The sequence below is a fragment of the Alligator sinensis genome, unplaced genomic scaffold, assembly GCF_000455745.1.
Source record: "Alligator sinensis unplaced genomic scaffold, ASM45574v1 scaffold1334_1, whole genome shotgun sequence".
NCBI classification, from domain to species: Eukaryota; Metazoa; Chordata; order Crocodylia; family Alligatoridae; genus Alligator; species Alligator sinensis.
The window spans coordinates 332,909-346,375 of NW_005842872.1; the positions used below are offsets into that span (position 1 = coordinate 332,909).

Here is a 13,467-nt window from a genome sequence, read left to right on the forward strand (position 1 = left end):
TCCTCTCCATCACTGGCAAGATCCTCACTTGAATTCTGCTGAACTGACAGCTCCTTCTTGCTGAGGAAATCCTTTCTGCATCTTAATGTGGCTTCAGACCATCAAGAGGCATGACGGACATGATTTTTGCACCTGAGCAGATCCAGGAAAAATGCCAGGAACAACAACAGGAACTGTACATGGCCACTATCAATATAACCACAGCTTTCAACACTGTTAACCATGAGGCTCTATGGAAGATCTTATTGAAGTTTGGCTGCCCAGGGAAATTTACCACCATCCTAAGACTCCTTCATGACCAGATGACTGCCTCCATCCTATGCAGTGGCTCCAACTATGGAGCACTTTGCCCTTCAAACTGGAGTCAAGCAGGTCTGCATGATCGCACCAATTCTGTTTTTCATCTTTCTTGTGGTCTTCAAGATGGTCATCCATGATCGTGTGGCACATGGCATTGTCATCAAGTACAAGATGGATGGGAACCTTTTCAATCTCTCACCTCCAGGCCAAAACCAAAGTTACATCGGTCTTGATTGTGGAACTTCAATACGATGATGATTGTGCTGCTGTTGAACATACGGAATGGCCTACCAGTGCCAACCCTACCAGTGTCTGGGACTGGCCCTTAATATCAGAAAAACAAAGGTGCTTTATAAGCCTAGTCCGTGCCAATCAGCTCTCCCAACAAAGATCTTCGCTGACAGACAGGAGCTGGAGAGTGCCGGACACTTTGCAGACCTTGGCAGCCATCTCTCAAAGAAAGCCAACATGGACGAGGGGACCCAGAATTGGATCCGATATAGATTTCATAGATTTCATAGACATTAGGGCTGGAAGGGACCTCGGAAGATCATCGAGTCCAGCCCCCTGCCCAAATATGCCAGCTCTGCCTTTGGAAGACTATCATCACGTGTTCAATGACCACATTAGGGCTCAAACAAAGGTCCTACTACATAAGGCTATCGTAACCCCAACTCTTCTCCTCAGCTGCGAAGCTTGGGTGACCTGCAGGGACCACCTAAAAGGCAGGAACGCCATCACCAGCGCTATCTTGGAAAGACATTTGGCATAAAGTGGGAGGTTCATCATACAGTGGGAGACTCCCTCCTGAGGGGGACTGAGGGGCCAATCTGCCACCCCGACCCCTTAGCCCGGCAAGTCTGCTGCTTCCCAGGGGCCCGCATCCGGGACATTACGGAGAGGATCCCAAAGCTCCTTAAACCCACAGACCACTATCCCATGCTCCTTATTCATGTGGGCACCAATGACACTGCTCGGAGCACTCCCAGCCAGGTCATGAGGCGCTACAGGGATTTGGGAGCGGGGCTTAAGGGTCTGGGGGCACAGGTAGTGTTCTCGTCGATCCTCCCAGTATCAGGCTATGGGCTGAGAAGGGACAGGAGGATCTATGTGGTCAACCAAAGACTGCAGCGCTGGTGTCGTCAGGAAGGCTTTGGCTTTCATGACCACAGCCCGCTCTTTGGCGAGAGAGGCAGCGAGCTGCTGGGAAGGGATGGCCTCCACCTCTCTCCCCTAGGGAGGAGGCTCTTCTCAGCCAGACTGGCTGACCTCCGGTGGGGGCCGGGGGCACCCCCGCCACTGCTGGCCCGCTGAGCAATCCTGGCAAAGCCAGCGGATCACGGCGCTTCAGGGAGCCCACCCCTGCCCCAGCCCTGGTAAAACCTGCGGGCAAGGAAGGAGCCCCCCGGGGGGCACGTGCTTGCCTGTACACTAATGCCAGGAGCTTGGGGAATAAGCAGGAGGAGCTCATCCTCATGCTCAGTGCAAACAATTACGATGTCATAGGGATAACGGAGACCTGGTGGGACTCCACCCATGACTGGACCACGGGGATAGATGGCTATACCCGGTACAGGAGGGATCGTGTAGAGAAAAGGGGCGGGGGGGGTAGCTCTCTATGTTAAGGAAAGCTACACGTCCCTGCAGATTGTTTGGTAAATCTGTGCTAAGGCTAGCTCTAGGTAGAGGTAGTTGCCTTAAAGAAAATTAAATGAATAATAATTTTGCATTTTTTTTTTAATTCAGGAAACTTCTGGCATGATTTAGTCTCACTTCCCAGAAGGTATCCGATGCAATGCTCTCCTTCTCGAACACGTACTCCTAGCAGCACGTGATTGTTTCCCATTAGTGAAGTGGTCCAATAACTGCCTTCTTCTATGAATAAACTAGAGCAACCCTAATTTAATTTTGAGGAAAGTAATTTCACTCTTGTTTATCTCCTGGAAACATACCTCCTCATTATGGTTGATGAAATTGTGACAGCATCATGGCTGGTCTTGTTCAAACTTAGATTTGCGGTCAGAAATGAAAAAGACCTTCATGCACTAACGTTTAATTATAAAAGCACTTTTTGCACTACTCCAAAACCAAACCCATAGTTCTGTGTATTTGGCTTTTTTCTCTTTCAGGTAATGATAAAGAGGTGGAGAACCAACCTTGGCCAAATCTGTACTTAGTTCTGGGAAAGTCTGAGTTTTGGCAAATATGCTGAGGAAAATGTAATGACCAGCAAACCTGAGGCTGAGGCAGCCCAACATTTTATCTCCTGAGTCTAATTTCAAGTTTTCTGACATCTCTTAATTGACTTCAGTGCATGCATTTGATGGCATCACTTTAGTTTTCCAGAAATGCTTGCACAGTTTGGAGGGGGAAAAGAAACCATTTTCTGAGTGGATACCAGCACTGCTGTAACTATCAGTAGTAGATTCATGGCAGAACATGCTCAGATTCCCAGCAACACTGAAACCAACCACAATTTTTTCTTTGAGGTTTGAGATGGTTTGGACTATTATTCTTCTGAAGAGTAGAAAATAGGAGGATACTTTTAACCTATTAAATAGGTACTTTGCGTCAGTCTTTCATCAGTCCCATGGGACGCCCATGCCCGCTACAGGGCCGGGAAGTCCGGGTGAGGGTGATCCCCTGCCCTCCATTAATGCTGACTTTCTGAAGGAACATCTTGAGAAGCTGGATACCTTCAAGTCAGCTGGCCCTGACAATCTTCACCCCAGGGTACTCAAGGAGCTGGCGAGCATCATAGCCCAGCCTCTAGCACGGATCTTTGAAAACTCTTGGCGCTCTGGTGTAGTGCCCGAAGACTGGAAGAAGGCCAATGTGGTGCCTATCTTCAAGAAAGGGAGGAAAGTGGATCCGGCTAACTATAGGCCCATCAGCCTGACTTCTATCCCGGGGAAGATCTTAGAAAAGTTTATTAAAGAGGCCATCCTTAATGGACTGGCCGACGCCAACATCTTAAGGGATAGCCAGCACGGGTTTGTTGCGGGTAGGTCTTGCTTGACCAATCTCATTTCCTTCTACGACCAGGTGACCTATCACCTGGACAAGGGAGAAGAGATTGATGTCATATATCTTGACTTCAAAAAAGCCTTCGATCTGGTGTCCCATGATCGCCTCTTGGAGAAACTGGCCAATTGTCGCCTTGGGTCCTCCACGATCCGCTGGCTGGAAAATTGGCTCCGGGGTCGGACCCAGAGGGTAGTAATCGATGGAAGTCACTCATCGTGGTGTCCTGTGACCAGTGGGGTCCCCCAAGGCTCTGTCCTTGGACCCATACTGTTCAACATCTTCATTAATGATGTGGACACTGGAGTCAGAAGCGGACTGGCCAAGTTCGCCGATGACACCAAACTTTGGGGCAAAGCATCCACACCAGAAGACAGGCAGGTTATCCAGGCTGACCTGGACAGGCTCAGCAAGTGGGCGGATGAGAATCTGATGGTGTTCAATGCCGATAAATGCAAGGTTCTCCACCTTGGGAAAAAAAACCTGCAGCATCCTTATAGGCTCAGCAGTGCTATGTTGGCTAGCACTATGGAAGAAAGAGACTTGGGGGTCGTCATTGACCACAAGATGAACATGAGCCTGCAATGCAATGCGGCGGCTAGTAAAGCGAGCAAAACGCTGGCTTGCATCCATAGATGCTTCTCAAGCAAATCCCGGGACGTCATTCTCCCCCTGTACTCGGCCTTAGTGAGGCCGGAGCTGGAGTACTGTGTCCAGTTTTGGGCTCCACAATTCAAAAAGGATGTGGAGAAGCTTGAGAGAGTCCAGAGAAGAGCCACGTGCATGATCAGAGGTCAGGGAAGCAGACCCTACGATGACAGGCTGAGAGCCCTGGGGCTCTTTAGCCTGGAAAAGCGCAGGCTCAGGGGTGATCTGATGGCCACCTACAAGTTTATCAGGGGTGACCACCAGCATCTGGGGGAACGTTTGTTCACCAGAGCGCCCCAAGGGATGACGAGGTCGAATGGTCACAAACTACTTCAAGATCGTTTCAGGCTGGACATAAGGAAGAATTTCTTTACTGTCCGAGCCCCCAAGGTCTGGAACAGCCTGCCACCGGAGGTGGTTCAAGCGCCTTCATTGAACACCTTCAAGATGAAACTGGATGCTCATCTTGCTGGGATCCTATGACCCCAGCTGACTTCCTGCCCTTTGGGCAGGGGGCTGGACTTGATGATCTTCGTCCCTTCCAGCCCTGATGTCTATGAAATCTATGAAACGCCAGCGTCCTCACTGACACTAACACCACCAGTATGGAAGTGTTGATTATTCAACATCAGCAGCGGTGGATGGGGCACTGTGTGCACGTCTGATGTGCATTTACCAAAACAACTGCTCTACTCCCAACTCAGCCAAGGAGAAAGGACACATGGGGGCCAGAGGAAATGCTTCAAGGACACCCTTAAGGTGAACATTGAGAAGTGTGGCATTGACACCACAAATTGGGAAAAACTAGCTTGGGACAGGTGTACATGGCAATGCCTTGTGAGAGAAGCTGCATCTTTCTTTGAAGAAAACCATCTCACCCTGGAGGCAGAAAAATGACAGAAACAGAAGGAAAAGAAACAAGACTAGAAATCCATGGCCCGACCCTCCCTTTAACCACCACCTGTGGTATCTGCCAGAGAGTCTGTGGCTCTAGGATTGGCCTTATCCATCAGTGGACTCATCTACAACCCTTTACTTGACCCATGGAAGTGATCATCCTCAACCATGAGGGACTGCTGACAGCAACAACTGGAGACTGTTAACTCTTCAGCAGACAAAGAGCTGGAGAAACCAAGCTCCATGCTGAGACTGGGTGGGAGTGTCTACATGTGCATTTATGCCAGCTTAAATTTACTGTGCAGTAAGTGGGAATAGGCTGGAGTCTACATGTGCAGGCATTAAAGTGCATTAATGCTGTGTATGGACTGACTTGGGCCTAAAGTTAGCCCCAAGTCAGTCCACACACACAGTTACTGAGCCTGTTACTGAGCAGTAAGGCATCTACATGTGCATTACCACTCAGTAACTAATTGGGCATAAATTTGATACCTTGGAATCAAACTTGATTTATGCTCAAGTCGGCATAAGTTGCCATATTCGCTGCACAGTACGGACGTGCATGTGTAGATGTGTGCCCATACTGTGCAGAAATTTTGTTACTGTGCAGTAAATGCTCATGTGTAGACGTGCCCAGTGTGGAGGAACATTAGCTCCTCAAGGCATGGCACTGAGTGCACAAGCTGATGGATGCTTTTATCTTCCCTCAGATCTTGCTTGTCCTTCCCTTTTCTAGCAGCACTGTGCTGTCTATCATTGTAGCCCTGCTGGCAAGATACATGGCTCCAGTAAAAAGAAACTCAGTGTGGCAGAAATGCCCCCGTCGGTGCCCCTCTCCAGAGACCTGTCTCTGCCAGCCTGAGAGGCTGGTGTTGAATCCCTCAGGGCGGGATCTCCCACCTTGTCTGCATGACAAAAGCCTGGTGCCTGGGAGGCGATGCTCTGGTCACCTGGGAAGGGGGGGGAAAGGCCCGGCCCTGCGCACGGGCCCAGGTAGCCAGGGATGCTTGGGAGATTGGTCGGCTTGTGGCCAGTATTGGCAGCTTCGATTGGACCGGGCTGCTGAACGGCCGGGGACAGAAAGAGGGCAGCCATTAGCCATGCAGTCATCCAGGTGAATCTGAACCTGGCTCTCTCCTCATCACCGCATGCTCCAAGAGTGCCCTGCCTCCAGAGGAAACCCCAACCACCTCTGGATGATGCGAGTGAGTAACCTACTAGAGATCCGATTAGATATTTAGCTTCAGTAACTCAGATGTGTGTTTAAACGGCTACCTCAGCCACCCTGGTTTGCTCTATGGGATTCCTCTGATATTCCTGTAATATTTCTATGTTACTGCTCTACCTTTTACCCTGTTTCCACCCTAACCCTGTAATCAATACAGTTCTCCTTTGTGACCGCTGTGGGAGACTTATTGAGGGGTGGGTCTAAATTATGCCGAGGAGGCCCCTTAGGTCTGCGGACTAAGGGAGACTTTCCTAAATAGCCCCTGACTTGGGGAAGCGCCCCAAGTGCTGGTATTGGGTCTAGTACCCATCGGACGATCAGGCCTGTGTTCTCCAAGGTGCGCAGAGCCAGAAGTGAGTCCAGAGCCTTGGATGGTGGCAGCTGGACCCCAGGCTAGCGGGTGCGCTCCAGGGAAGGTGTCGGCCGGACGGGAGGCACTTGGAGCCTGGACGGTGGTCGGGCGCAGGGCGGTGGGCGGCTCAACGCAGGAGCGCCCCCTACTGGCCCGCCACACTCAGCACAGTCTGTTCCTAGAAAGTAATGCTGCAGGTGTCCATGCCCACTGTGTGGCAGCTGTCGTGAAATGCTGCTGATGTTCTTGAAGAGAAACGAGCTAGAGAGAGGCAGTTCCTGGTCAGCCGTCAGCAGTGCACAGATCAATACTGGGTGTCCCGGATCCGCTGAGGTGTGTTATTGGCTTCTGCCCTATGAGGAACGCATTAGCTCTTTAGCTGTCATGCTTGCTGCTTCCCTGAATATGCACAGAAAGGTGGCATGCTTGCTGGGACCTAAATGTTTACTCCACTCCATTAGCAGAGGGGTTGGTAATGCCAGACATTTCAGGGGCTGTTAGAGAGGCAGGGGAGAGGAGAACCTATGGCAGTCCAGGCATTTCCTTCCCTGCTACGGGCTACCCACCATGCCTCATTCCTTATCAGTGTGCCCTCCCCCCGGTAATGATGCTGTACCTGTCTCTGCCACTCTCAGACCTGTGCCAGGCACCTGAATGCCAGGAAGAGGCTTTCAGCCCCACAGGCTTGCAACAAGGAAAGCGTGACAGAGCAAGAGTGGCCAGGTTGTCCCAGCTGCTGAATGACTGCTGCCTCCAGCAGCTCCTGCAGCTGCTGTACTGCAGCCCTTGCTGACATGAAGAGCTCCTCAGGCAAGGACTTTGGGCCCTGTCCTGCTCCCCTGTTGTACGGTAGGTGCAAAGTCCTGCCATTCTGGTCCGCACCCCTGGAAGCAGTGAGCAAGGGTCCTGGACAGGGTGGCCAGGGAGATGCCGCCAGGCCTCTCCTCTCTCTAGTGCAGGTGGGAGTGGGAAATATAGAAATAAAGCACAGAGGTATTTGCAGTCTGAGGATGCTCAGAGACGCAATAGCTTTTAACATGAGCAGGGACAAGATGAGGTCCAGTGGCTGGAAACTGAAGCTAGAGAGATTAGAGTTTAGCAGCACAGTAATTGTGGCAGAAATGCCACCGTCTGTGCCCCTCTCCAGAGACCTGTCTCTGCCAGCCTGAGAGGCTGGTGTTGAATCCCTCAGGGCAGGCATCTCCCTCCCTGGTGTGCATGACAAAAGCCTGGTGCCTTGGGGGAAGATGCTCTGGTCACCTGGGCAGGGGGGAAAAGCCCGGCCCTGCGCACGGGCCCAGGTAGCCAGGGATGCTTGGTAGATTGGTTGGCTTGTGGCCAGTATTGGCAGCTTCAATTGGACCGGGCTGCTGAGGTCAGAGAGGGGATAAAAAGGCCCGGGCCAGGAAGAAGGTGCCCTTCAGCCATTAGCCATGCAGTCATCCAGGTGAATCTGAACCTGGCTCTCTCCTCATCACCGCATGCTCCAAGAGTGCCCTGCCTCCAGAGGAAAACTCCAACCTCCGGACGATGCGAGTGAGTAAGCTGCTCGAGATCAGGCTAGATATTTAGCTTACAGTAATTCAGATGCGTGTTTAAACAGCTACCTCAGCCACCCTGGTTTGCTCTATGGGATTCCTCTGATATTTCTATGATATTGCTCTACCTTTTACCCTGTTTTACCCTGAATCAATAAAGTTCTCCTTTGTGACCGGTGTGGGAGACTTATTGAGGGGTGGGTCTAAATTATGCCAAGGAGGCCCCTTAGGTCTGCGGACTAAGGGAGGCTTCCCTAATAAGCCCCTGACTTGGGGAAGTGCCCCAAGTGTTTGTACTGGGTCTAGCACACACTGGACGATCAGGCCTGTGTTCTCCAAGGTGCGCAGAGCCAGAATTGGGTCCAGAGCCTTGGATGGTGGCAGCGGGAACCCAAGGCTAGCGGGTGTGCTCCAGGGAAGGGGTCGGCCGGACGGGAGGCACCCCAGGGAGGCACTCAGAGCCTGGACGGTGGTCGGGCGCAGGGAGGTGGGCAGCTCAACGCAGTAGCGCCCCCGACTGGCCCGCCACAGTAATTAATCACCAGACCAACTTCCTGGGGCGTGTGGTGGATCTGCCACCACTGGAAATCTGAAAACTAGATTGGTTATTTCCTCACAGGTGTCCAGTGGGAAGCTTCAGCCTTCATGCAAGAATATTTGGTTGATGCGACATGGCCAGTGCTGCAAAAATGACTGCTGTCTATTCTGTCCTTGAAATCTCTGAAACTACAAAAAACAAACCATGCTTCCAGCTCTCATTAGGAAGTAACCCACAGAGGCATCTCCCTAGAAAAATACCGCACATCATCCAGGAAAGGAAAAAATTAACTGAGTTGAGTTAGCTGGTATAAATGAAATGGGTGTCAGAGAATACACAGTAACCGTGTCCCAAGTACCCCAAACCTGGATTAAGAGTCGAAGAGCCACTGCCTGCCTCTCTCCAAGAAATCCAGACAAAGCTGCAAGAGCAGCATTTCCCCAGCCCTCCCCAGCTCTGAAACCAGGACCCGCGGGAGCTAAAGAGGTCATGAATGCAGCGTACAGCAGGTGGAAGCAAAGCTCCACGTGTAGACACAGGCTGTACCAGGCAGAGGCGCTGAAGGCACAGACTAAATACAACCCCCAGCAATAAACAAGAAGGACAAAGTTATGTCAACGGTCAATTATGTGGTGTGTTTATGTTCAATCTCCAAAGAAACTGCTACGGGAACTGCTAGGCACAAACTGCTTTCCCAGGCTTAAACACTCTCACTTCTGTGTCCCAGGTATCAGCTCTTACAATCCAGATGGTGCCACAGTCTCAATGATATTTCGTGGGGAGGTCAGGCAGCTGCCTACCAGGCTGGCCAGTGCATACCTTGTGTAGTGGGCTACAGCACAAGCTCCCCTTCCCCGCCCATGTTATGCGGCGTTTCTGAGTATGGAAAAAAAAAACCTCTGCATAATCTCTGCAATAATCAGTGCCCAAATCTCATCAGCAGCACCACGGAGGAAAACATGACATCAGACCAGTCTCCAACCTCATACGGCCTGTCCCAAGTGCCCCCACATCCACAGCCAGACTCCTAAGAAGGAAGCTAGCAGCACAACTATGAAGCGACTGTCCACTGCCCACATGGCACGGCTGCAAATGAGGGATGCTGTTTCCAAGCACAAGTGTGCAGGTTTCAGAGTCTGGAAGGAGAAAGGAAGCAGGTTACCATTGACCCAACCAGCCATGTAGGAGACGCAGCACCTGAGCTCAGCAAAGGGCTGTGTGCTGGAGGTGAGAAAGCCCCCAGGACGGCAACTTGCACAGTGTGCAGAGTCAGTGAGTGACACAAGGACACCGAATGCAAGGCAGCTGCCCACTAGGATGACGTCCCTCTGCTCAGGCAGTACGGGCTCACATATCCATCACAGAGCTCCAGGGTTCAAAGCCTCCAATGGCCTCTGCGGGGTCACCACAGCCCCTCAAGAAAACCCAGGTGGGCTGTGCCACATGCCAAGCCTCGCTGGCTCCAGGACAGGCTCACTGGCCCTCTCTGGACTGTCCTCTGTCTGAAATGAAGAGACAGGTGTGCTTCACCCAGCCTAGGGAAACCCTTCTCCAGCTGCTTGTGGCTGTGTTAGCCTGAGCAAGGCAAGGCACTAGTGCTGCACATCTCCCTAAGCCACCGCCAGGACCGGAAGCATCTTGGATGAAAATGCACAACACGTCTCCTTACGATCCCCCACTAAGCACAGCAAATCAAACGCGTGATGCCCTCGTGCTCAAAGCAGGGAAAGGGGAGGAGGCGGCAATGCACCAACCCCCTGCTCTGTTTTGCTTGTGAGACGCTTGGATACCAAGGCCATGGCTAAGAGATACAGCAGATGTAACCTGCCACGCAGGGGTCACCATCCACCTTGGCACCTGCACTGCGAGTCCCCTCCAGGCCGCACTGTGGTTCCTTCTCTCTCCACCCAACCCCAGCTGCTGGTTCTGGTCTCCATCCTAGCTCCTGGTCCAGGCACTGCTCTGTCCACCTCCTCCAGCCCTGTGGGGTGAGTGTGCCAAGGACGATAGGAGGAAGAGAGACGGGCTCTTGTGAGAGAGAGATTTGGCTAGAGAGGACTCCCAGGACATTGCCAGCTTCTGGGTAGGCCAGTGCTGCTGGAGCAGGGGACCATTGTCCATCTTGCAGGTATCATACAGGCCAGCCCCAGGGGAGTCCCTCTGTGGAGTTCAGGCCTGCACACACAATCCTATGGCTGCATGCTCCTCGTTGGCTGGTACCCCATGAGACGAAGAGGTGCTAGATCTACAGGACGGCTGAGTGCTAACAGTAACAGCACAGCTGCTGCCAAACCCAGCTGGAGCCGTGCCATTACTATCTACAAGGACTACAACTATACCAGATGCTAAATATGATGAAACATCAGGACTCCGGTGTCTCAGGTTGGGCACTCATGCTTAGGGATAGCTTCAGCAGCATGGGCTGTCATCACCGACCAAACCATGCTGATGTTCTGCTATGGAGATTTCCCAGGCTGCTGGGCTGTGCTGGTTGCCCCTGCCCCTGCTTTCTGCCCCATGTGTCGGGGGGGGTTTTAAGCCTCCCCAAGAGGCGCTGGTGCTGCAGGCCAGGCTGGGGATGGGACTGTGCTGTGCCAATGCTCCTGCTGGCACCAATCCCGCAGGGTCCCGGCTGGAGGGTCTCGCCCCTGCGCTCAGGCTCAGCCTGACACTGCACTGGGGGCAGGAAGGGATTTTACCTCCTGCTCAGATTGATCCAGACTGGAAGGTTTTGCCTTCATTTGTACCAGGGGCATGGCCACGACCTGGGGTCTCTCGAGTTCATTGAACCCTCTTGAGCATATACTGACAGCATTTTACCGAGGCAGGACATTGGCTGCTATGGTCGCCCTGCTCTCCCTGGGGCATGTTAGAGCACGATGTCCTGTGTTATCTCAGGGCTTACGCAGTCTTATGAAGAGTTAGATTCTGGATTGTATAAGATGGTTTGTTTAAGCGTGATCCTGCCTCAGGCAGGGGCTGGACTAGATGTGACCTCCCGAGGTCCCTGCCAGCCCCACGGCTCTATGATTTCCATGCTAGTTTGGTCTCTTGCCCCAGCTGTTCTCCACAGGGAGGCCGTTCCAGCCCCTCCCTGCTCTGACAGTCAGGAGCCTCCTTCGCACCCCTGCTCACACTGAGTCATGCCCAGTCTCTCCCCACTTCTTCTTTTTTCACTTTTCTCAAGAAAAAGGGCTAGAAACATCAAAGTGAGAGCTGGGACTCTTTTGCATGCCCCAAGGCAGATTTATGCAAAGGGCTCAGACCAGGTCAGGAGGCTGTCAGGGATCCGCTCGTCCCTACAGTGCCCCATCACTCTGGCATCTGAATGTCCAGGCGGTCAGTGACGGGGGAATGGAGGCAGAGGGTTGGTCCAAGACCTCTGCCCCACAGCACTCAGCATGCTCCTATCGAGTTGCCATGTCCCGTTCCCTCTCTGACAGGAAGGCCTGTATTTCTTGCCACCCAGATGATTTCCTTCTAGCTCACAAGCTTGGCAGACACTTTCAGTGGATGCATCAGCCTTGGAACCCTTCCCGAATGCATTTGTTCTCACTCACAATTCATGGCTCCGCTGATCCTGGGGCACATTGAGCATTTCAATGTAAAGTTACCACAGAACTACTGGACCTCAATCCCATTCCCTGTGCCTCATTATTCCAGCCCTAGTGGTAATGGGGCCAGTCAGATGGAGGTGATGGAGCTTGTTTTTATCTAATCAGGACATGTAACCATCACAAGGATAAGCATTCTCCCTGGGGCCTCCTTTTTCAAGAAGTGCAGAATCCGGTACAACCAGCCATCCCACTGAAAGGGAAGATTGCTTCAGGACAGGAGCTTTTGAAAAGCGTGAGAGGGGAAGAGGGGAGAGTAGTTTGCATCACTTAGCAAGCCCGGGAAGGGCGCATTTCATGTTTTTGCTTGGGGCAACCTGTGTTAAGGTGAGCAATGCTGCAGCACAGGTGAGAGGGAACAGGCAGAGCACAAACCTTTGCTGTTCACCAGCCCTGCTCATGTCAGTGGAGTCATTTCCTCAACCCCAGGGAAGGCTGAAGAATGAACCATCAGCTGAGCAGAGACATGAAATGCTTTGTCAGAGGAAATATATGAGGGAGAAATGGCAAGGATAGAGGCCTTCCATTTCCTGGGCTTCTGGTACCAAACTGCAAGGAAGCACAAAATTTCTAAGTAGCAATCTGGTTGGTTGGCTGGCTCCGTGAGTCTCCTGTAATGTTTGCTATGAGAGGAGGTGGCAAAACTGATCAGGGATTTCTGGCTCTGAAGTTTCTGGATGTTATTGCTGCAGTTTCCAATGCTGGGAGCACCTTGAGAAACTGCGTGCTGTACAGGTACAGCTAGACAGCTGCAATAACACGACACCCAGGCTCTGTTCACATGTGGATCCCTTCAGTGAAGCTGTGCGCTCTTGTGGGATGAAACTCTGGGACCACATCACCCCAGAGGCCAGCACCCAGCCAGTGCGGCCCAGAGAGTGGGAGGGCAGCTATAAACAGGTAGGACCAGGGCACTTGCATGGACTCAGCCCATTCCCTGATCAGCCTCGGGTGGTGAGGCTCTTGGTGAACCCAGGCTATGGATTAAAGCTGTCCCACTAGGGAAGTGCATTTCTGCAAACCTGCTGCCTTTCCTTGGATGAGCGGAGGGGCCAGCATCTCACGAAGAGGACAAGGGGTTGCTGCACTGCTGCCAGATAAATGACTGCATCCTGCGCCCTCTGTGCACTCACCATTGCTGCTGGCCTCATCCGCAGCCTGTGCGCTCCACTCCACATCCACGGCCTCAGGGACGTCTCCCCTGGAGATCTCAACGACCTGCAGTCTCCGCAGACACACCAGATCTATGTCTTTTAACCCTGCTTCCAGCTGCTTCACTATCTCTGCTCCAGCCTGGCTGGTCACAACTGTAATCTGAAATAGAAAGT

At 52.3% G+C, this 13,467-nt stretch overlaps 1 protein-coding gene across 1 annotated transcript in view; it reads right to left on the minus strand.

Annotated features, from left to right (window-relative positions):
• The window catches only part of M1AP (meiosis 1 associated protein), a 48,354-nt gene that overhangs the window by 9,022 nt on the left and 25,865 nt on the right, over positions 1-13,467 (minus strand). Inside the window, exon 3 of the mRNA XM_006035734.1 lies at positions 13,273-13,453. Coding sequence (XP_006035796.1) covers positions 13,273-13,453 — 181 coding nt within the window. The remainder of the gene's footprint in view (positions 1-13,272; positions 13,454-13,467) is intronic.